General features: G+C 38.9%; 1 protein-coding gene across 1 annotated transcript in view; it reads left to right on the top strand.

Moving 5' to 3' along the window:
• The window catches only part of LOC117291738 (carboxy-terminal domain RNA polymerase II polypeptide A small phosphatase 1-like), a 40,363-nt gene extending 28,747 nt beyond the window's left edge, over positions 1-11,616 (top strand). The window contains exons 5-9 of the mRNA XM_033773610.1: positions 1,510-1,566; positions 2,774-2,866; positions 5,915-6,013; positions 8,804-8,890; positions 10,377-11,616. Coding sequence (XP_033629501.1) covers positions 1,510-1,566; positions 2,774-2,866; positions 5,915-6,013; positions 8,804-8,890; positions 10,377-10,514 — 474 coding nt within the window. The 3' untranslated portion in view covers positions 10,515-11,616. The remainder of the gene's footprint in view (positions 1-1,509; positions 1,567-2,773; positions 2,867-5,914; positions 6,014-8,803; positions 8,891-10,376) is intronic.
• The last annotated feature ends 12,980 nt before the right edge of the window (positions 11,617-24,596 follow it).

The raw sequence follows: 24,596 nt of genomic DNA, 5'->3' as shown, positions 1-24,596 counted from the left end.
TTGTATACAAAGATTAAAAGTGTAGAGCCCTAAAAACCACTTGAAATAATAAATGCATCGAACCACATTAATAATACATTGCATGACTTCTTTCAAAAGCTGGCTAGAGAAGTGACAAGCTAAGAAACATATAATCAATACACTAGAAAACTTAGTAAATAAACACACCTGTAATGAGTTAGAACACAAACAGGGACTTTCTATCCGCACAATTGAAAAACTTCAAAAACACAAAAATAAACTCCCTTTAAAAAATGATATCCCAATTATGATAGTGAGATATAACTCTAGCATCTGGCTTGAATGCATACGTAATGCACATTATCACTCAAATGCCATTCAGTTTGCACTTACTCTGCTCTCACTGCCAGCTGAAAAAAATTGGAAGGGAAATGTGTCAAAGATTAACAGCATTTGTTTTAAGGGCACTGCCTGGCAAGCACTCTCATTAAGTTGTCAGTTTGAATACAAATCAACTTCACTTAAAAGCAGTCACTGAAGAAGGAAAAAAATGTATTGGTAAATGTAAAGTGTTGAAGAATTTCAGGACTGATGCTTTCGTTTCTGAGAGGGCAATGGCCAGGCCTGATACTTTTAAACGGTGGCAACAAAGATTGCCTCCATTGCCCTGGTGCCCTTGTACATGTAGGGTGCCCTTTTTCAAGAAGAAAATGCCTTGATGCCCTTGCCCTTTCAAAAACAAAGCATACAGGCCTGAAGGGCACCAACCTGACCACAGTGTTTTCTTCTTGGTAAGGTGCACCTTTATGGGGAAATTGTTAATGTTTTAGTAGAATATTGCAAGGGGCACCAAGGCAATAGCCAGGGGCAAGGAGGCAGTTGAAGTGTCTGGCATATAATTAGAAACAGTTTTGATATGTTATTAGTAGTGTGGTTATATACAACATACAGTTGACATTTATTTTGCATAAATTAAAAAGTGTAAAATACAGTAAATTTATTAATAGGCCCCTGTATGTAGGCCCAAATTATCTTGTTCCTAACTTATTGTTGTGAAGGGAGAAATAAATTTCATTTTGAGGGACTAAATCCCGCCTTCAAGCGAAGAAGCGAAGTGGGATGGGTGGTTTTTAACTATGGGGTGGGTTTCAGGGGACATCCTTTGTGGCAGGACGGCTTTGTAGAGGTGCTGGTCACCTGTTCCTCCTCGCCACTCACTGGCTTGGTATTTTTAAGCTTTGGTTCATTGTTTCTATATGTTTCGTCTTGTATATTTATATTTTTATGCCAGTTTAATAAAACTAAAACTGAACTAAAACTACACAAAACGATTTTGAGTTTGTATAATTTTTTACATGTAGGTAAACTGTGTATTTTTAATTGCCATTTCTTTTGTATAGATTTTCTTTCCTTTTATCAAAAACATTGATCAGTGCATAGACAAGTTGAAAACGTTTCGGTTTCAGATGCATTCAGGCCTGATACTAAGTCGGACAAGTAATAAATGAAATGTTCTTTATATTCTTTTTGTCTTTTTGTTTTCTGCAGCCCATAAGCAATGCAGATTTTATTGTTCCAGTAGAGATTGACGGCACGGTCCATCAGGTCAGTACAAACCATGTTTTTTATTATTAATGTAAACGTATGTACATAGCCTGTGAACGTCTGACGCCATGCTTTGAGGCTCGTGAATAACAATAGACCGATCCATTAGCCTACGCCCATGGCGCACATGTGAGTAAGAACATGTGAGGAGCCTCTCCAATGCCATTCTGCACAACTCTGTCGCGCGTATGCTTGGCACGCGCGGCATGCATGTCAGACTTTATTTGTTATTTTGTCTGACCTTTGGTTGCGCGATCAGCGTTATGATTGGTCAATACGCAATGGGGCGGAGCTAAATGGATCAGTCTATTGCGCAAGAAACATGCCTTGAGCCTACGAGGATTCTTCTAAATGCACCTTTTGACCTTGTATTCATTTGACATGGAGATTCACAGTCATAACCTAGGTACATGATACATACATATAAAATAACATGCTTGTACAATGTACACATGTACCGTATACAAACATTATGCACACTGCATTAAGACGACCGAAAGTGCAGCTGACAAACATCACCTCGGACCAATCACAAACATGGAAAGCTATTATACTTCACTGCACGTTTATCCAATAAAATCACTGCCTGCCAGAAAGGCCACTCTATTTATAAATGAAATGGTATCTTGTTTGATAATTATTTACTTAACAGGGAACGCTTTCATCCAGCACTTTTGCTTAGCAAAATACTTCAACTGAACAGATTTTGTGCACAGTGAATGATAATATTGAGTAGCAAATGGGGGATTTTTGAATAGCAACTGACACATTTTGCGTAACATTTTGCTCTTTTATAGACCATATTGAATATGACGTCCACATTCAAATATCTGTCCTACAATATGGCGTCTGTACGGGTTTGCATGGGTGTGTGCGTGCATGTGCTGTAGAAAGCAAACTCGGAATGCTGCGTGCTTCATTGATGTACGCGTTTGGACGCGCATACTGTTTGCCCTACAAGATGTCGACTTTCATAGCAAAAAGGGGTTATTCAATACGGACTATGCAAGGGAATTTGTTCACTGCTTAAAAAAAAAAAAAAAATAGATCTAGCTGTTGCAAACTGCCTACCAACCAAAAGGACTAATTGGGAAAATAGCCAATGTCCTGACGTTTTGATCCTACATGCAGCATAGCATAGTTTTTCCTGCAGGCAATTAAAGTGACTTTCCAAACTTGATTGATATCTTGTATTGTTATATTCTAGGTGTATGTTTTGAAGAGGCCGCACGTGGACGAATTTTTAAGACGGATGGGCGAGCTCTATGAATGTGTTCTGTTTACCGCCAGTTTAGCAAAGGTAAAGTTTCAAGAATGAACAAGCAACAAATAAGTTTTATTTTCAATTAGAGATACACTAGATTACTGGATCAATGGCGGCTTGTTTGTATGGCAGTTGGCCACTTTTGGCTGTTGGTGTTTAATAAAATGTTTTAAATGTGAATGTTAGCTGCAGTTAATATGTAAAGCATATAGTGTCCCAATTTCTAGAAACAAAACTAAATTTTCTATTGCACATTATTTTTTCTGTTGACATTTTTACTGAATTTTTTATTTTATTTTAAGTCTGGGCGTTTTGTAATTAGGGAATAACAGTGTTCGGACCCGGTCTTCACTGCGTGGTAATGACCGGGTTGGTGGCTGGCACTGTTAACGGACCGAGCCGTACCGACTCGGTTCGTTAACAGCGCCAGCCACCAACCAAGGTCATTACCACGCAGTGAAGACCGGGTCTGTAGGCTGTTATTCCCATTAATAAATACCTTTTAACGAATTAAACGGCTAAATTTTTCCAAATTTTGTGACTTTTCTCTCGGTGATACTTCCAGACATGTTCAGGGGCCATATTTGAGCTTTTGATGGTTCCCATTTTTTTCGTGCGTTAATTCTGATCGTTGAGACCAGTGACTCTTTTAAATAATGGTCCGTTCAGCGCCTTCACTGGGGTCGAAGGAGGCACATGATTGGACAATAGCTGTTCTTTGTGCGTTAAAACGCGCGCATGAACTCAGCGTCCATGTAGGATGTCGCTGTAAACAAGACCATATAAGGACAAATGAGTTTATACGCCCGCACCTGCTACCTCAAAATTGATCCATTTTCAGCGCGTACACGCAAGTGCGCAAAGTTTTGCAATGAAACTAACATGAATATAAATAAGCATGAGATACAGTGCAACACGCAAGTTTTACACAATGTATGCTGTTTTAGGGGCCACTTAATCGCTATTTTCCAAAGCCGGTCTTTATACCGACCGTTAACACACCCCCGTGTGACCGGGTATTGACCAAGCAGAGACCTGAAACCGTCCAAGGTATTTATTAATGAATTGTACAGAAATAAATGGTCTCTAAAAATGTTCAGATCAATCTTAGCTCTTTGTGAGATAGAGCCCTGGCTTTGCAGCAACAGTTTATATTTGTGCGTACCTTTAAACAAAATTTGATTAGAGCCGATGACCCTGTGATTGACAGTCAAGTACTTGAACCCAACGGCCCAGTGGCTGTGTCCCCCTTCCCTTAAAAAAAAAAGGTCATTTATCAAAAAACTTAAAATTAACATCTGACAGCCGACCAGTAAATAATCAAGCTCTTAAAGGCACTGGACACTATTGGTAATTACTCAAAATAATTGACAGCAATAGCATAAGAACTTACTTGGTAACAGGCAAGGGAGAGCTGTTGATAGCAACAAACATTGTGAGAAATGGCTCCCTCTGAACAGAAGTACATGTACATGTAACGTAGTTTTGGAGGAGGTAATTTCTCACTCGAATAACAAAATACTTCAGCTGAAGCCTTTTATTATGCGTCTAAAAGCAAACACTGTAATGCAACAATGGTGTTTTTTCTTTCATTATTCTCTTTGCAACTCAACAAATTGAGTCAAAATTTTCACAGGCTTGTTAGTTTATGCATGTTGGGATACACCAAGTGAGATTACTGGTTTTGACAATTGCCAATCATGTCCAGTGCCTTTAAAGACACTGGATTCTATTGGTAATTGTCAAAGACCAGTCTTCTCACTTGGTGTATCTCAACATATGCATAAAATAACAAACCTGTGACAATTTGAGCTCAATTGGTCATCGAAGTTGCGAGATAACTATGAAAGAAAAAACACCCTTGTCACACAAAGTTGTGTGCTTTCATATGCTTGATTTCAGGACCTCAGAATATAATTCTGAGGTCTCAAAATCAAGTTGGAGGAAAAATGCTTATTTCTCGAAAACTATGTTACTTCAGAGGGAACCGTTTCTCAAAATGTTTTAAACTATCAACAGCTCCCCATTACTTGTTACTAAGTAAGGTTTTATGCTAATAATTATTTTGAGTAATTACCAGTAGTGTCCACTGCCTTTAAGAGTTCTACTTCGTCAAGCACAGTCATCTAGAATGTAATCTTGACAGCTGGTGCGTACAAAAGACCCTTATTGGAGAAACATCAAGTACTCACTCGCAAGATAATTTTTTAAAAGGGGGCCCTGTACATTCGCATTATGTGAAGCCTGCACACTTTGTGACGTCAGTACTCAGTGAGGCAGACATGTATGCTTCGTTTCTGAAAGGGCAAGGTCCTCCTTGGTAAAGGGCACCCTATGAGGAAATTGTAAATTTCTACTTTTTAAGGGCACCAAGGTGGCATCGAGGCAATCGCCTTCGTTGCCTCCGCGAAGTATCAAGCCTGTAAAGGAGTACAACAAATAAACTAAAACAGCTACTCTGAAAATCTGCATGAGCGATTGATCGAAGTTGATCGCATTCAGACTTGCGTGAACAATTCACAAGAGAATTAATGGGGACAATTTTGAACTTTGTTGCTCTCGGAACATGGGTTTAATCATAAGATGGCAATGTTAGCGTGAAATTGAATGATTGATGTCGTGTGCACTCATAATAATAAAAATGAGGTCTTTTAAAGTGCCAGTATCTGCAACAAAAAAGACTGAAGGGGCTTGCTCATGATAGAGGTCTCGAACTCAATTCGGATATTTTAGTGAGAAATGACTTCTTTCTGAAAAACTCTGATACTTCAGAGCAAGCAATATTTTATACTATCAACAGCTCTCCACTGATGGTTACCAAGTGAGTTTTTATGCTAACAATTATTTTGAGTAATTACCAACAGTGTCCAGTGCCTTTAAGTGCTTTAAAAAATTGTTATAATCTTGGTTTAATCTAGAGACGGTTCAAATCCTTTAGAGGGTACTACAACGTCCAATTACTAGATGTTAATTAAACATCGGGATAAAAATGATTGGTTTCGTAAACAAAACTCCGGTCAAACTTGACATTTGATGAAATAATTCATCTTTTATTTAGTGTTTCCTTTGATCTTCTTTTGATAGTATGCTGACCCAGTAGCAGATCTTCTTGATAAGAGTGGGGTGTTTAGATCAAGGCTGTTCAGAGAATCCTGTGTGTTCCACCGAGGCAACTACATCAAGGTATGATACAAGGGTATACGTGGGATAAATAAGGTTCAGCGATTGCCAAGGCTTGTGGATAAGCTGGGTGGCTTTGGGATCTCGTAGGTGGAGTTTGGGTGTTAGACCGAGACAACTACATTTGTACATCAAGGTATGATACAAGGGTATATGTGGGATAAATCAGATTGGCAAGGCTTGTGGATAAGCTGGGTGGCTTTGGGATCTCCTAGGTGGAGTTTGGGTGTTAGACCGAGACAACTACATTTGTACATCAAGGTATGATACAAGGGTGTGGGATAAATAAGATTGGCAAGGCTTGTGGATAGCTGGGTGGCTTTGGGATCTCCTAGGTGGAATTGGGTGTTAGACCGAGACAACTACATTTGTACATCAAGGTATGATACAAGGGTATACGTGGGATAAAAAAAGTTCAGCGATTGGCAAGGCTTGTGGATAAGCTGGGTGGCTTTGGGATCTCCTAGGTGGAATTGGGTGTTAGACCGAGACAACTACATTCGTACATCAAGGTATGATACAAGGGTATATGTGGGATAAATAAGATTGGCAAGGCTTGTGGATAAGCTGGGTGGCTTTGGGATCTCGTAGGTGGAATTGGGTGTTAGACCGAGACAACTACATTCGTACATCAAGGTATGATACAAGGGTATATGTGGGATAAATAAGATTGGCAAGGCTTGTGGATAAGCTGGGTGGCTTTGGGATCTCCTAGGTGGAGTTTGGGTGTTAGACCGAGACAACTGCATTTGTACATCAAGGTGTGATACAAGGGTATATGTGGGATAAATAAGATTGGCAAGGCTTGTGGATAAGCTGGGTGGCTTTGGGTGTTAGACCGAGACAACTGCATTTGTACATCAAGGTATGATACAAGGGTATATGTGGGATAAATAAGATTGGCAAGGCTTGTGGATAAGCTGGGTGGCTTTGGGATCTCGTAGGTGGAGTTTGGGTTATACTGTTTAGAGTGGGGAATCATGTGTGTTCCACCGGGGCAACTACGTCAAGGTATGATACAAGGGCACTACACATATGTTGGATAAAAAAGGTATAGTGATTGGCAAGGCCTGTCTGAAAGCTTGGTGGCATTGGGATCTCGTACATTGGACATTGTACATTTATTGAATATTGTTCAAGGGAGAGTACATAGCTATATTGTACTATCTGTCAGATCTGAGAAGTTGAAATTAATATCTTTCACGACGGAACATTATTTGAAATGCACGCATCATCAGAACCAGAGTGCTGTAGAGTTCATTAAGGTACCATGTGAAATCAAACCGTCAATCCACCTACAAGCTGTATCTATGGCAACACAATCAACAATGCTCCAAGGTTTTTCTTTTGTTGAGTGTATCATTGCGTTTTCAGCCCAAAGCGATGTCAGACTCGTCTGGGTGTTCCAATCTATGACATCTTAAGTGGAACTGCAACTGTCGCCCACGTTTACTGTCGATTTCTTTTGAGAAGTAAACAATATCGTCCTTGGGTGTCTCAGGCAATAACTCTCCTTGAATGTAACTGGCAGTGTCCTCTATTATGCCCCCCTGGTCTTAACCTTCAGACCCCCTTTGCAGATTTTGAAAAGGACATTTTTGCTTCACAAAATCCAAATCTTTTCTCTGCAGTAGCAAGCTGACCTTGCTTGTACAGTAAATGAAATGGCTTGCCATGCAATGTTTCTGAATGCTTTTTGTTAACAACAACTGACGAGTTTTGCGTCACATTGTGCAGGCGGGTATATAAAACAGTGTGGGGTATTATAGTGAATGCTTTGTGTCTCTGATGCTAAATTTGGTACAACCATGACTTCCACCGCCTTCATTGTGTTGGCTTTCAGTTTTGAGACTGAGGGATCAACAAAAAAAATAATGTATGCAGTGATTTCTTCCTGTGTGAATGCAAACTCGTGAGTTATCAGGAGTTTTGCCTGCCGTCACTGTTTTGTATGAGCACATTATCGTCTGTCCCCCTTTTACTGGCTATGAAGGTGTGAAGTTGTGGTCAAAGAGGTCCATGTAGCGATGTTGTGTCCAAGTGTCCAGTTTTCAGAAAAATAGTTGTAAAATGCAAAAATAAAAAGATTGCATGGCCACACAGTTTTCAAAATAGAAAAGAGGACTCATGAGGGTGCTGTTGTGACTTGTTTTCGTTTGTCATCATTGGTTTGACATTTGTAAAATCAAATAAACAATTAATGTGTCCATATGACCAATTTATCGCTAAAATAAGTGGTGCTTGAAATGATTGACGCAATTATATTTTGTTTCAGATTCAGGCATTTTCAAAGTCTGTCTGAATCTATCAACAATAATATGTATTCATTTTGGTATCATTTTGGTTTTTACTCATATACATCAAAGTGTGTTAGCACTGTATACTCAGTACTTACCCGAGTTCAGTGAACAAAATCACAGGCATATTAATCGGGTGGGATTCGAACCCACGATCGTTGCAATTATAGAGGAGTGCCATACCAACTAGACCACCGAGATTGCCCGGTGGCTAGAGGCAGTTCGAATCCTATATTTCAGCAGGTTTTTTTTGTATATGGGTTAAAAAAAAAAAAAAATTAATATTCTTTATCCCCGATGCAAATTTAACATCTATTAAATATGTATCAACTTCTAGGTATTCTATTTTGTAGGCAATATACATTCCCCATAATACTTTTCAAGTTTAGTGTTCCCTTAATTGTACAATACAATGCTCATAGTCAAATTGCATGTAACAATCACTATTGTACTGGTATTCTAAATGTAGATGTTTTTTTGTGGTACTTTTGTGCAGGACCTGAGTCGACTTGGCCGCAAGCTAGAACGAATACTCATTGTAGATAATTCTCCTGCTTCTTATATCTTCCATCAAGACAATGCGGTAAGTGAGGAGAAGCTATATGATTTGAGGCATTGCATGGTGAGGTATCAATATGTATTTGGTTTGCGGTAACACCATGTGTGTATCTACTTGACAGGTAGAGTTTGGTCTTTAGAGAACTGTCTTTCTATGTTCTACTACCGCAGAGTAGATTTATCGGATTGTTCGGGAGACTTCTCAGTTCTGAAAAGAACTGTCCGGCTTTTTAAGTACTACCTGGGCGGAAGGTATAGAAAATTGGCTGGGACTACTACTTTACATATAGCTTGTAGGATCGTTATTAACTGCACCACAACGGAGTGAGTTCTTAAAGACACTGGGGTGGATTTCACAAAGGTAGTCCTAACTTAGGACTAGTCCTGGGCAATGCTAAGAGATAGGACCAGTCCTAAGTTAGGATGAGTTACTGGTCCTAACTTGGGACTGGTCCTATCTCTTAGCAATGTCTAGGACTAGTCCTAAGTTAGGAATCCACCCCTGGACACTATTGGTAATTGTCCAAGACTAGTCTTCACAGTTGGTGTATTTCAACATATGCATAAATGAACAAACCTGTGAAAATTTGAGCTCAATCGGTTCGTCGAAGTTGCAAGATAATAATGAAAGACAAAACACCCTTGTCTTACCATGGTCACACGTGTGCTTTCAGATGCTTGATTTCGAGACCTCAAATTCAATATCTGAGGTCTCGAAATCAAATTCGTGGAAAATTACTTCTTTCTCAAAAACTACGTCACTTCAAAGGGAGCTGTTTCTCACAATGTTTTTACGAAGCAGTTATGGTTTAGTGCCTTGCTCTAGGGCACAAGTGTCATGTCTGAGATTCAACCCACACTCTGCTGCTGACAACACTAGAGCTTGAGTTCAGTGAACTAGACCACTTGGCCTTGGCACACCTGCTAGTGCCACGACCAGGATTCGAACCCACACTCTGCTGCTGACAACGCCAGAGCTTGAGTCCAGTAAACTAGACCACTTGGCCACGACACACCTGCTAGTGCCACAACCAGGATTCGAACCCACACTCTGCTGCTGACAACACCAGAGCTTGAGTTCAGTGAACTAGACCACTTGGCCTTGGCACACCTGGTAGTGCCACAACCAGGATTCGAACCCACACTCTGCTGCTGACAACACCAGAGCTTGAGTCCAGTAAACTAGACGACTTGGCCACGGCACACCTGCTAGTGCCACAACCAGGATTCGAACCCACACTCTGCTGCTGACAACGCCAGAGCTTGAGTTCAGTGAACTAGACCACTTGGCCACGGCACACCTGTAGTGCCACAACCAGGATTCGAACCCAAACTCTGCTGCTGACAACACTAGAGCTTGAGTCCAGTGAACTAGACCGCTTGGCCATGACACACCTCAAAAGATTTGAAAAGAAAACCGCTCCAGCAATCTGAGATTAGCACTGGCCTTTAAAATGCTACCTTTGTGTTGCTTCTGATGAACTTTGGTTTGGTTTTTCTTTGACCTGCAGATCCCAGTGTCATCATGGTTTGACGACATGTCCGACAGAGAGCTTCTGGATGTTCTTCCTCTTCTAGAGCGCCTCGCAAAAGTAGACGACGTTTACAAAATCCTCCGCAGAGAAAATCACAACCATATAGTCGCATAGCATCTTCACAGCAGAAGGTTCCGATATTATTGTGTTTTTTGGGTCTCTCTTGTTATTATAATTTTTTTTTTTTTTAAAGTATCAGTATTTTGTAAATGAAATGTGAGATCGAAAAACAGCAGAGGGAAAGGAAAGTAGACAAAATATGTTTCTTTCTTTTTTTGAGACATGAAACAGTCGTATGGTGTGAAATGTTGTCATGATGTCCCAGGGTGACTCCCCGAGTTTGAAAGGGATCCAGCGGCAAACGAGTTATGCAATCAGTCCATTGAGGTTGAAACGCTAAGGCGAGGTCGTAGCTTGTTTCAAGACAGCGTCTGAGTGCTGCTAATTGCCCAATTAATGAGCTAATTTTTGTTGTTGTTTTTTTTATTAATAGAATTTCTTCAAGCAATTATCTAAGCTCGGAAAGCAAGATGGTGTGTTTATTTGCTAGTCGTAAAAACAACGAGTTATATATTCATTAATTGGGAAAAATTGCATGCTTCGAAACCCCCCCCCCCCTGCTAATTTGTTTTGCTTTAAGGGTCTGCTGTGTTACAAAGAAGAAACAAAAGAACAAAAGTAGTAAATACTGCAAAATATCTAAATGCAGCATGCACTTACAACATGTTTAGCATCATTTTTACACTTTAATCCTAGTAAATAGTTCATTTGGTGGAATCGTTTTAAGTTTTGAAGCAGAACAGTTCCGGATGTTTGCAGGTCTTCTGTCTTCTCTCAAGCAAAAATATTTTCCAAACGCAAACTAAATTTTGCTGAACGATGCGCAAAAGTTTTTTTTACAAACGGTCTTGTGCATCTCTCGTGTTGGCATCGAAGTTCGCTCGAGGGTTAAAAAATTTGGGGCTCTTATGGGTGTGTCAAGCAAAGGGGGGGAAAAAAAAAACCAAAAGGAACAAATAAATAGGTGTTCTTTTTGGGTAGGAGGGCTCTGGCAACTGGTTCCAGATTGGGAACATAGCTTTGTTTCTCCATCAATAGGTTTTCTGAAACTGAGACCACTGACTTGTAATAAGATTTTTCGGGGTTGAACAAAGAATTGACTAGAGTGTGATTCGAACCAGCGACCTCTGGATTAACAAGCCGGCGCTCTACCAACTGAGCTATCTAGCCCTAATATTGTTAATTTTCCTATTTTGTCAATATCTTTGTTTGGGGGTGCCAGTCAGAAGCCATACAACCCTTATCTGTCGTGTAGCCCGGAATCACACCCAAATTACTTGTAATAGGATAATATAAGTAAAGCCGTAATTTTATTGTCTGTCAGTGGTGGCACCTTGTGAGCATTGAGTTCCAATAATGCCTTGAGAAAATTTAAGTAGCTGGTTTGAGATTTTTTGTATTATTATTTGTATTTGTTAACGATCATGGATATATGATTAATATTAATAATTTTACTTTGTCACACAGTAATCTTTACTGAGTGTTTCATTTAGAGAAAACCAGTCAAAGACTGGGGTGCGTTTTGGCGGCGGTAACCAAAAGCTGTTTCGGTTGTTCGTCGTTGATTCTGCTGTTCAGACTTTGGTTATGATGTCAGAAACAATTATTGGTTACAGCCGCCAAAACGCACCCCTGATCTCTGTTTGTAATAACGTCGTCGTCCCCCCCCCCCCCCCCCCCCCGTTTGTATTAACCACACATACTTTGGGCTTAAATTTGACTCTGGACCGTATGCCCGAGGCCAGTGATTTTAGCCTCAGGCCAGTTAGCCTGAATATCTGAAGTCGCACTTCGAGGCTCGTGAATAACGCCAGAGACCTGCCTCCAAACATACATGTACATTCACCTTTGACCTACATTCATTTCACATAGAGATACGCAGTCAAATTCTATGACGGACGTGATCGGAGTGTACTGTTTGGGCATCAATGGAAAGCTCATGACACTGCACGTTTATCCAATATCATTGTATCCAATGGAATCACTGTATCCAATGGAATCACTGTATCTAAATAGCAGGTACCTGTCTTTGTCCTTGCGGATAAAGACAGGGGCTGAGTCTACTGGCCAGTAAACTCATGACAAAATCCAGTTGTCTTGTGTTTTTCAGTTGAATAATAATACGTCACTATTTAATAGCTGGTACCACAATTTCATTGAGTATCAAAATATACTTACCCCATAACACATATGACTGAGAATTCTTATCTAGTCTTAGCGGTTCTTCAAAAAAAAAATAGGCTATACATGCTAAACTCTGTTGAGAGCTCTTGAAAATTAACAACCTGGTCTTGTAAAATAAACTCTGGTCCAGTAAACATATTTATCTACAAGCCCTGTTTTCTTTTTCAACTACACGCCAAATTTTAGCCCTGCATGATACCCCTTAACAAATGGTCTTCGAATTAAACAAATTAATAGCAGTAAATCTAATCGTATTGATTACTGATTTAGAGAAAACAAAGAGCCACAAACAATGGTATATATTATACTGGATGATTATAGAATCTCTTTACTGGGCATAAATCAGTTCATTGATGCATTATGCCTCACAAAGGACTCTGACATTTGAGGTTTTTTACGTAGTAAACTACATTTACTTTACTAAACACTTGTTAGAACAAATTTCTTAGCATCAATTCTTATGATAGCAGGTTGCTTACTAAGGCATGAAATGTTCACCAATCAATATGTCCCAGAACTTTCATTATTTTATTTATTTGTTTCTTGAGTTTGGTGGGGTGGGGGCAGATATCTCCTAGTAGGTTATTCAAATGAGCACTTTATTTGTTTTGCGTCTCTCACGTTTATCATTTGAATCAGCATCCATCCTCGGCTTTGACTTGTTCATGTTTCTCTGAACAAGGAAAGTGTTTCTACCGAAACTGTAAACGACTTCCCCCAAAGTTGCTCGTAAACAAACCATGAGAAGAAGTCTTGGTTGGAGACTTTCAGAGAAAAGTAGATAAATCGGATTGCGATGAATTTTCATGATGGGTTTCAGACCAGACAGCTCAAGGAACTCATGATTCATACAAGGCATTATGACTAACACTGTAAAAAATAATAGTAGAAAAAAGAGAGAAAAAAAACACCCAAAAAACTTATAACTGTCTACTGTCTGCAGTAAATCGCATTAATACGCTGTCCTGTTTGTCCTTAAGGTAGTCTGAAAAACACACAATTGCACTGGTAGTGTGTATATAATACGTATAAATATAACTGTAAATCGGTTTTGTCTGTTATAGGAGGGACTGCCACAAATTATTTTTCCTACTGATTTTTCTATGAGAAAAAAAAATGACACAAAAAAATAAGAAATTGTTCGAAGAAAAAAAAAAAAGAAAAAAAAAAAAAGTGATTAATCTAAGAGTATAATAAGCAGTTGATTGTTGTGGAATTGTTGTAGGAAATTAAATAATTATTATTATTTTTTAAAGTAGGAACGCACAAAGGATAAAGAATTATGCTTGTGTTTCCCAGTATAACCTATCCTTTAAAGTGATATAAAGACATTTACCCCCCCCCCCCCCCCAAACAGATCTGTATATGCTTAATTTGTAACCAGTTTATGAATGTGTATAGTATTTTCTTTTTGTTAATAGTTTTCTTTTGCTAATCGAAGAGTGTATCAAAAATCAACTCGGGAACAAATTCTTCAACTTTGGGTTTTTATGCAAGCTTTAAAGCACAAATGAACATCTGTAGTTCAATTGCTAGGCTTGGTCTGTTTCTTGCAGACAAAGGAATGGGGGACTTTTAGGACGCTAGGTGGCAGCAGACTTACCTGGTAAATCCATTGTTCTCTGTAATGTGGGCATGTTCAGAACTACGTAAATAATGACTATTTACCTGGTAAGTCTGCTGCCACCTAGCGTTCAAAAGTCTCCCTCTTCGAAACATGCCTCTGGGCAAATCAAAATTTTTCTTGCAAGTAGATGAACAACAACAACAAAACAACACAACAAAGACCTGCTCTGTGTGAAAAGACAATCCCCACAACACGATAAAGGCCAGGTCCCATTGCAGCGATAACAAGAATGATAACAATAACGACGCAAAGAGAACACATGCTATTGGTTGAATGAGCGTGTGCGCATTGTGCGTGGAGCAATTCAACCAATAGAACGCGTTCTCTTTGCGTCATGATCGTTATCGTTCTCGTTATCGCTGCAGTGGGACCAGGCCTTATGAGTCGCATCGGCAACCGTTTCTTGAATTCTTTCCGAGTTGGTTTTTTGATGAAGGAACCCATGTAGAGATTTGCTACCCAAGGATTAAATATTTTATTAAACAAGATTGTTATTATCTTGATTATTATTATTATTAAATTATTAATTTTATTTTAATAACTCTTCTCTTCTCTTCTCTAACCGATTCGAGTAGTAAATTTGTTACACTTTTAAAATTGGTTTTTAAAACTGACCTAAGTGAAGAGGCCCGCCTCAACTCTTGTTGACTGAACTAGTTCTATTCTTAATCTGGAAGAAAAATACCTAGGGATAAGAATTATGACTATACTAACAGTGGCAGGAATGTTTTCATCTTTATTTTCCCTTTTTGTAGAAACAAATTTTGTGAGACCTGCCTAAAGACATACTAAAGCCACGATAGCGGACTGTACACATTTGCCTTGATTCTTGGAACAGTTGTTTCCGTCAAAAACAAATTAAAAGACAGTTAAAAAAAAATTAATAGATGTAAAATTTGCATCCGGGATAAAGAATATTCATTGTGGTTTTTACCCATATACACCGATGTGTGTTTAGCACTGTATACTCGGTACTTACCCGAGTTCTGTGAAAAAAACTCACATGCATATTACTTGGGTGGGATTCGAACACATGACCTTTGCCACTGCTCTAGAATTGCAAAGGTCCTGGGTTCGAATCCCACCCGAGTAGTATGCCTGTGATTTTGTTCACAGAACTCGGGTAAATACTGAGTATACAGTGCTAAACACACATCGGTGTATATGGGTAAAAGCCATGATGAATATAAGCTATGACAGTAAACGATAACCACCAAGATGTTTGTTGTAGTTTATCCTCTTCAACTTGTAGAGATTGTATCTAAGATTTGTCGGACATATGATGCTTTATAAGTTAAATTAAGAGCTAATGTCCAATGTCTTTAATAAGATCTTATTTTGTATCAATGTTTTTTCAAAGTTGTGTAACTGTCCGGTTGGATTGTCAATAATTATGTAGTTCAAAACCTCGGTCTGAGGTAGTTTGGTGACCTTCAAAATGCCAGTCACACTCACAGATCTCTCTTAAAGGTAATTTAAAGGCACTAGACACCAGTGGTAATTGTCAGAGTCCAGTATTCTCACTTGGTGTTTCCCAACATATGCATAAAATAACAAACCTGTGAAAACTTCGACTCAATTGGTCATCGAAGTTGTAAGAGAAAAAAGAAATAAAAAACACCTGTGTTGCACAAAAAGTTTGCTTTCAGATGTCTAAAAAGGGCTTCAGGCCCAAGGGCTTCTATATTTACTAAAAAAATTACTTCTTTCTCGAAAACTATGTTACTTCAGAGGGACCCAGTTCTCACAATGTTTTATACCATCAACAGCTCTCCATTGCTCGCTACCAAGTGAGTTTTTATGCAAACAATTCTTTTGAGTAATTACCAATAGTGTCCAGTGCCTTTAAACAAAAAATTTATAGAGAGATTTTCAGTCCTTTCACATGTTGTTTTGATTCCTCCAATTGATCTTTGTGATCCTCTAGAGAAATTCCTTGGACAGAAATTGGACTCAACTGGAGAAAATATCCCTTGAGATGAAAGTTTATTCTGGTACTTTGAAATGACTTAATCAACACCCATTAAGATTTGCTTAAATGGCTGACTGTTTTTGTCTCGGTAATTCAGATTTTTTGAAGTAAGTGTTAAACATTTTTAAGTAAAGGGAAATCGTGTAAATTTAAAAATAACTTGGGGTTAAACAAAGGAAAATTTATTACAGCAGGACTTGAATCTGCAACCTTTGGATCATTGTCGCCTCTAACAACTGAGTTGTCCATAGCCCTCTGCTGTTGGCGGTCCCCTCAAGTTTTGGTGTCGGCCAGCATTATTGTTTTAAAAGATGTGGGGGTTTGGGGCAAACCTGAAACCTCATTGAAACACAGAGCTTTTTACACTTGTTGAAAACAAACAAATTGTTAGTCACATTGTATAAGAATTTATTGCTATCATGACGCTTGACTTTTTTTTTTTTTAAAGCTGTATTTATCCAACTGTTTTGCTGTGACTTAAAGCATAATCAGACTGCGATGCTGTTTTTAGATTCGGGTTCATTGGTTAGGATTACATTGGTCATGATCATGTACAAAAAAAAAGATGACAATTTAGAACTCTGAACGTTTGCCAGGTCTGATACTGTTGGCCAGACTTAAAGCTCAATAGACTGTTATCGTGCTGTCACCATTTTGGTATGATTCCTTGTATCCCATTACAGCAATGGATGCTGTAAAAAGAAAAGTGGGAACCAGACTATTTCCCCTTCGTCCAACCTCGTTTTGGTTACATTCATTTGAATGGGGGAAAAATCAAGATGGCCGCACCATGATAAAGGTCTAGAGACCGTGTAAGACTTGCGCATATTCAAACATTGGGAGCCTTTAAAGTGCGCAAGTTTGTTTCCCTCATGCGAAAAGCAATGTACATGGGATCAAAGTGGTACCATAATTGTTAGAATATGCTCGAGACCTCATGTTGTTTCTCCTTCGAATTTCAGTCATTACGTACATGCATCTGGCCCTGAAACATTGGTTTTAGTTTTGTCTGGTTAACCTGTTTCAAGTGTATTTTAACACCCCTGTCCTGAAGTTAGATAAACCCAATTTAGGTACTTGAATCACACTGTTGTACCTGGTGTGCTCATTTACAGATGTTAATGGGTTTTTTTTGTGGGGGACCAATTTCAGGGCAGTTGCCAATCTAGGCAACTCAAGTTGTTGAAACTGTTCCGATTATATTTTATTAAAAGAGCATTCTAGAAAAAATACACTGTAAAAACTAAATTTGCTAGGGCTAATTAAGGATTTTCGTGTTTTGTAATCTTAAAACTAAGTCTAGAATATCGGATTTCAACTTTTGTTTGACCGAAATGACGTTATCACTTTGCAGTTAATTACCCTCAAAACTGCCACCAGTTTGCAGTATGTTATCCTGCTCAAGAATTAAATGCACATTTAATTCTTTTTTCTTTTTTTTCTCTCTCTCTTTTTTTTTTGTCTCTTTTTTTCCAAGATTAATTCAAACTGTACAGTTTAATATTGATTAACACAACATATATATTTTTATGTAGAGGCAATAAAAAAAAGAAAACTGTTTAACCCCAAAGTAAGTTTGAATGATTTCCACATTTGGGTTTATGTGTGTATAGTATTTTCTAATAAATTCGAAGACTAAACTCATGTGTATATATATAAAATAGTAGATTTCCATTTTTTTTAAAAGTTGGTAGCGGATCTGGGCCTTATTTCATGGCTTTACTTACTGTGGCTTTCTGTGGCCCCAAAACATTGCATTGTACGGTATCCTTACCCAAGCCATATCGCAAAATCACACTCCTTCCTGAATTGAAATGGGTCTTGAGTGTAGAATCTTCTTCTACCCACAACACTTTTACAAATAGTAGGTGAAGCCCTGAAATCTGGCCCTGAGATCACTTTAAAAAAGACAATTGTTGGGAAAACTGTTAACATGTACAAAGAAAATGTATAAGGACATGACATTAGAACTAGTTTTAACCTTGATATGTTTTTGTATACATTAGAGATTTGTTAGGAATATAGATCTTGATAATACTTATACTTATGGGTTTTTTTCAGGAGATGACCTTACATCTCTCTTGTTGTTCATTCGTCTCTAAAAAGGTTTAATCATGTGGGATGTTGGGGCCAATGTCATGGTTCTGCTTACAGACGAATTCTGCGCTTTTTTATAGTCTTGCACAGAAAACGCTGAATTTCTGAGAACCTTAAGCACAAAAAAAGTAGTGAAGCACAACAAAATTATGCTTACCAGGATAAGGTTACCAGCCCAAACGACAGTATCACATGTAGAATTTGTGACTGGTATCCTGCTCATTTCTGCTTAGCAGACAATTGTTAAGGAATATTCTGCTTAAGGAGCTCTATGAAATTGAGCCCTGGTGGGAACTATAATTATAATATGGTACCGTAGTATTAATTGTTCCACTTGCTTTCCCACATTAATAAAATACATAAAGAATTGTCAAACTGTTTCTCTGCCCACATTGACAGCAGCAGTTTCCTGGTAGGTTATTAATGGAAGCAAATCCACTGTCTAGAGTGTGTTAAACTAACATGTTAATCTATTAAAAAATGTGAAATCATTTGAATTTTGTAAAACTAAAGCATACTTATTGCATCCGTCATTGTACAGATATAACCAAACCGAGGGTTGCATTTCAATAACAGTTTGAATCGAGAATAAAACTATATATGGCTTGATATAAAGATCTGATCAAGAAAGCGTTTTATTTCTGTGTGTGTGTGTGTATATGTGATTTCTATGTAATTATCCACCCATTTTAAAATTCCTCTAATTTTTTAATTCATCTAATTAACTTTATTTCTTTTCCAATTTACCAGCTTTATTTTGAGGATGCATTAAATTACAACTTTTTTTTTTTAAATTCGTGCAACATTCATTTTTTTATTATTTATTGGCAGATTAGCTATTAAAAGTGGCGGGGGGGGGGGGGGGTGGGGCGGCGTTGGGGTTGTAAATGATTGAACGTTATCGCTTCTACCACTGTGCCATGTGTGTAGAGTCCCTGCTTAAAACTTGCGCCACCCCCGAATAACAAGTGGTGTGTGCCGACTTAACTTGGAGAGGGTCTGTATATCACTAATTTATTTAACAGTCTAAGTTAAATAATTCGAGTGAACTATTCTTTTTGGCAAGAGCAATTGTTTGCATTTTTTCACAACGTTTAATATAAAAATTGGGAAACTATGATGTGGAGTGTATGGTTGACTTGTAAATTCATTTAATTGGCGCTGTATGGAGAGTACCTACGGTGGCCCACAACTGTCACGGCAAAACAAAAAGCACCACGGCAAAACAAAAAGCGCCACGGCAAAACAAAAAGCACCACGGCAAAACGAAAAGAGCCACGGCAAAACGAAAAGCGCCACGGCATGCAAAACGCAAAGAGCCACGGCAAAACGCAAAGAGCCAAAAAGCATGCGGGTTAAAGGTCGAAAAGGCGTCGCGGTGATTCATGGGATAGGATATAAATTGTCAGCTCGCGCAGTGTGCAGTTGATCTTTAGGCGCATGTGTTGTCGGAAATCGTGTTGGTTTATGTCGGTACACCAGTAGCAGTACGGTACAGACAAGTGTGTCATTTTCTGGGGCTTTAGCCCTTGTGACTGGTCATGAGACGTTTTCATGATACGACAATTGGAGTTTGGACCATGACGTTTCTAGCTGTGGTGGTCAGTCAGTGTTCCTAAACATATGCTACAAATACGGAGAGCACTTTTGTACTATTCCTAGAAGCTTGCAGTAGTACACTCTGTTCTAAACTAATTTAACTTTTTTGTATACTACTATATAGTACTACTAGTACGTAGTGGTACACATCATTGTTATCAACTCGAAAACAAGGCTCACTTGCATACAACATAAAATTAAAAAGAACAAAAGAACATAATTATAAAACACACTAAAATTTAAACTTAAAACATCAGTTTAGTTAGGCTAGCCTAAACTAACTGCGTCACTTAAAGCCATTATACACTTTCGGTAAACAGTATTGTCCAAGTCCCACACTTCGTGTATCACAACTTATATATAAAACAACAAACCTGTGAAAATTTAGGCTCAATCGGTCATCGGAGTCGGGAGAAAATAACGGGAAAACACACTCTTGTTTCCGCGCGTTTCGCCGTGTCATGACATGTGTATAAAATAAATCCGTAATTCTCGCTAACGAGAATTTATGTTACTGTTTTCTCAAAAAGTAAAGCATTTCATAGAACAATATTTCAAGAGAAGTCTTTCACCATTACCTTCTGTAAACCCTGTAAATTATTTGTAAATCTGTGAACCTTTTTTTTTCTGTACCGAAAGGGTTCAATAGCTTTAAAATCTGTTAAAATTATCCACCTCCTCTTCCACCTCCTTTGCCACATTAAGAACAAAAATTGTCTGCACTCCCGAGTTCATTCCCGCAGTTACTGCAGAAGGGCCTTTCCTTTCTATTTCTTGTTTTCTTTTTTGTTTTTAAAGCCATTGGACACTTTCGGAACAGACAAAAAATTAAAAGTTCACAGATTTACAAATAACTTACAGGGTTTACAGAAGGTAATGGTGAAGACTTCTCAAGAAATATTGTTCCATGAAATGCTTTACTTTTTGAGAAAACATTAAAGCAATATTAATTCTCAATATCGAGAATTACGGATTTATTTTAAACACATGTCATGACACGGCGAAACGTGCGGAAAGAAGGGTGTGTTTTCCCGTTATTTTCTCCCGACTCCGATGACCAATTGAGCCTAAATTTTCACAGGTTTGTTATTTTGATACACGAAGTGTGTGGGCCTTTGGACAACACTGTTAACCGAAAGTGTCCAATGGCTTTAACGGTGCATGATATAATAATGCTTATGAGTCAACTCGGTCCCAAGTCAACTCGGTCCCAAGTCAACTCGGTCCGTATGGTTGACGGAAAGTTCTTTGACTTGGAAAACAAATAAATAATGTCCTTTGACTTTGTACATTAAACGAGATGAGTATGTACCGATCTCTAGGGTATAATTCGATACCTTTAATAGCATCTAAACGCACACAACTTCGTGTGACAAGGGTATTTTTTCTTTCATTAGTATCTCGCAAGTTCGATGACCGATTGAGCTTAAATTTTCACAGGTTTGTTATTTTATGCATAATATGTTGAGATACACCAACTGTGAAGGTTAGTCTTTGACATTTTACCAATAGTGTCCACTGCCTTTAACCCGCATGCTTTTCGTTTTGCCGTGGCTCTTTGCGTTTTGCCGTGTCTCTTTTCGTTTTGCCGTGGCGCTTTCCGTTTTGCCGTGGTGCCTTTTTGTTTTGCCGTGGCGCTTTTTGTTTTGCCGTGGCGCTTTTTGTTTTGCCGTGACAGCTGTGGGCCACCGTATGTTGCGCTTGGTATTTTTAACCAGAATTTCAAAATCATCCAGAAAGTGCATCAATTAATTAATACAACTCATTAACTTTGCGCGGGAGACTCTACAATCCACCAACAGAGGGCGCGATTCCTATTTTAATACCTAGTCAGATACCCTAAACCAAATTCAACGCTGAACGAATGGGTGAAGTCAGGCTTGATAAATCGTTTGCGTCTCATTCAGAAACGCACGCTGGATTAGAATTTCTTAAAATTATGGACGGAGAAGAGTGAGTTGCTAAGAACTTCGAGAGAATTTTGCCCGCAATTTGGCTCCATTTTACCGTTTCCTGAAAAGGAACGGTAGTTATGAAATGCAAGACATATCTACACAAAGTAGATGCAAAAAGTAAGTTTAGAATATATATATTTATTGTGGAAACCGACCGGAGCTTGTAAAATTGTGTGTGATGATAGCCCCCTTGGGCTTGGCGGCATTGACTTGTGCGTTATAAAAGGGGTAGGCGGGGTCGGGACGTGGTCAGTCAAGGAGGCGGTGGGGGAGGAGGCTGGTGCATGAGCACAACACTCAGACTTTGAATATTAAATACATTAATGCAGATTCAGCTCAATGACTGTGAGTCTGTACTTCTAGAAACTGTATTGAGGCTCCCCTGTGAGCCTTTATACTAGGGGTCAAATATTTAGGGCTTTTTTTAACGCTATACGTTTTTCAAATCAGCGTTGATGGGTGAAAGTATTCAATAAAACCTTTTCCTTTATGCAAAAAAAACACAAATTCGCGCGGCGTACTCCGACCCAGAAAACTCAGTTTCTGCAAAAGCCGGTGACCCACGAACCATTCATACACAGTGTGTGACGTCACACCACGTACCGAAGCTCTGTACACAGTGTGTCAGGTCGATCGTGTGCGTGCATTTTACATGTACATTGAATGTGGAATAACATCGGACACTATAGGCTGCATTTTTTTGACACAAAAAACAGCGAAAATGTCCGATGGCAGCGGGTCTTGGGAAAACCACAGTATAGATGAGGAAAAGGCATTTCAGGGAGGCACTTCAGAGGAAAGTGAGGGCTCTAGTGATAAGGGGATCTCACCGGACGAGAGAGAAGCCGAAGACGTGTTATGCAGGCATGCAACTCTTCCGCGTTTCCGCGGAATTCCGCGTTTTTAAAAAACTGATTAGCGCTAAGAAAAACATTCCGCGGTTAGCGCGATCTTAAGACAATTTACAACAATGCATCGTAACGCATGGTCTGGCCTCTGCCGCGGCACGCAATCCATTCTACTGCATGGTCAATCTAAAGCCCACAGCAAGCAATGCATACGTTTACACACTGCGTGCGGTCATTAATAGCCGTGTGTACGGTCGAAAAATCTGGAACAGTGGAACGCACCCCGTGGCGCAGGCGAGTTGTGTGCTAAACCAAGTTATTATACAGTCTTGATATGAGTCTAAGGTCATGTCTTCGTCTGGTCCCGCTATTTTGCAATAGTATACACGTATTGTACATGTATGTATGTGTGTGCGAGTTAGTTACCAAACGTACATGTATACTGCTGCTGTGTGCGAGTCTCACATTGCGCTACGAAACAGTCGCATCTTCAAACGTTCGTCAAAATTACATCCAAAAGAAAAGATATTTTAGAGCGGGACCGAGTGGTACCTGGCCAAATTAAAGCCATAGATAAAGGAGTAAAAAATACCTGGAAGTGGTTCTGGTTGGAAAAATAAGACGTAGACGGTAAACTGCTCTCCGAAACCGTCCGGAAAGTGGACAAGCCAGGAATGGCATATTGTGTGATGTGCAAGACGGCAAGCGGGAACAAGTGGCTCTCACCGAATATTGTAAGGCGGCAAAGCATCGGGAGTTGATTAAGTTGAGGAAAACTAACTATTGTTTCCCAGGTAGTTATGAAATTTGCAAAAAATTATTATTCCCCCCCCCAAAAAAAAAAATAATAAATCTGATTTTTTTTTTTTGGGGGGGGGGGAATAATAATTTTATGCAAATTTCATAATTACCTGGGAAACAATAGTTAGTTTTCCTCAACTTAATCAACTCCCGATGCTTTGCCAGGATAACTTTCCGTATGGCGCCACCACTTTTTCACCACATATTTACAGAAAGGGATATCTCATTGAGGTAAATTAAATACTATATTATTTCATATCGAATGAAAAAGTGGTGGCGCCATACGGAAACTTTTCCCTTTGCCACCTTAGAATTATGGTGCATACATAGGCATGGTGTTTTTCCATGTTATTTTAGTTGTATAAAACACTTCACTTTGTCTTTGTCATACATGCTAAGATTGATCCTAAGAGCATAAAAAACCTCAACACTTTTTAGGGTACCATTGTGGGTCTCGAAAAGTTTCCTCTTTTTTTTTCATCGGGCAGTTGCATGCCTGGTTATGAGTACATGTAGTTAACCAGCCCGGAGACGATGATCGTCAGGCCGAAGACAATGAGCCAAACCCTGATGATCGACGGCTAAAGACAGACTGGTAAGGCCACAAAACGTTTCATGAATTATACTGAATGATGCTTCGTTTGATCAGTTTATTTCTGCTCCCAAAAATAGTTGAAGGCTATCCTTGACTAAATTAAAACATGAACGAACATGATGGACAAGGTTTATTGTTTACCTCCATTCACGTTATAATACATGTACGTGAACAACACATGCACTGACTTAGGCAGTAGAAATGTGAGGGGAGGGGTAATTTTTGTCTTGTGTTTTATACTTTGTTGGCAAAATTCATACATTATCAATTTAAACTGATATTGTAGATTACCTATGTTGTTGTTTTTCTCCACCAAGTAACTGCGTGGTGGTTGACATATGTGCATCTACACAAATATCTCATGTACATGTATGTAACTGTTACTTTGGATTATGATTGCCTTCTGGCATGGGTATAGGTTTAAAGCAATGCCCCTTATTTTTGACCGCGCGAGGGCG

This window comes from Asterias rubens, chromosome 6 (genome assembly GCF_902459465.1).
Source record: "Asterias rubens chromosome 6, eAstRub1.3, whole genome shotgun sequence".
Classification (NCBI taxonomy): domain Eukaryota; kingdom Metazoa; phylum Echinodermata; class Asteroidea; order Forcipulatida; family Asteriidae; genus Asterias; species Asterias rubens.
This window is presented reverse-complemented; position numbering and strand designations above follow the sequence as displayed.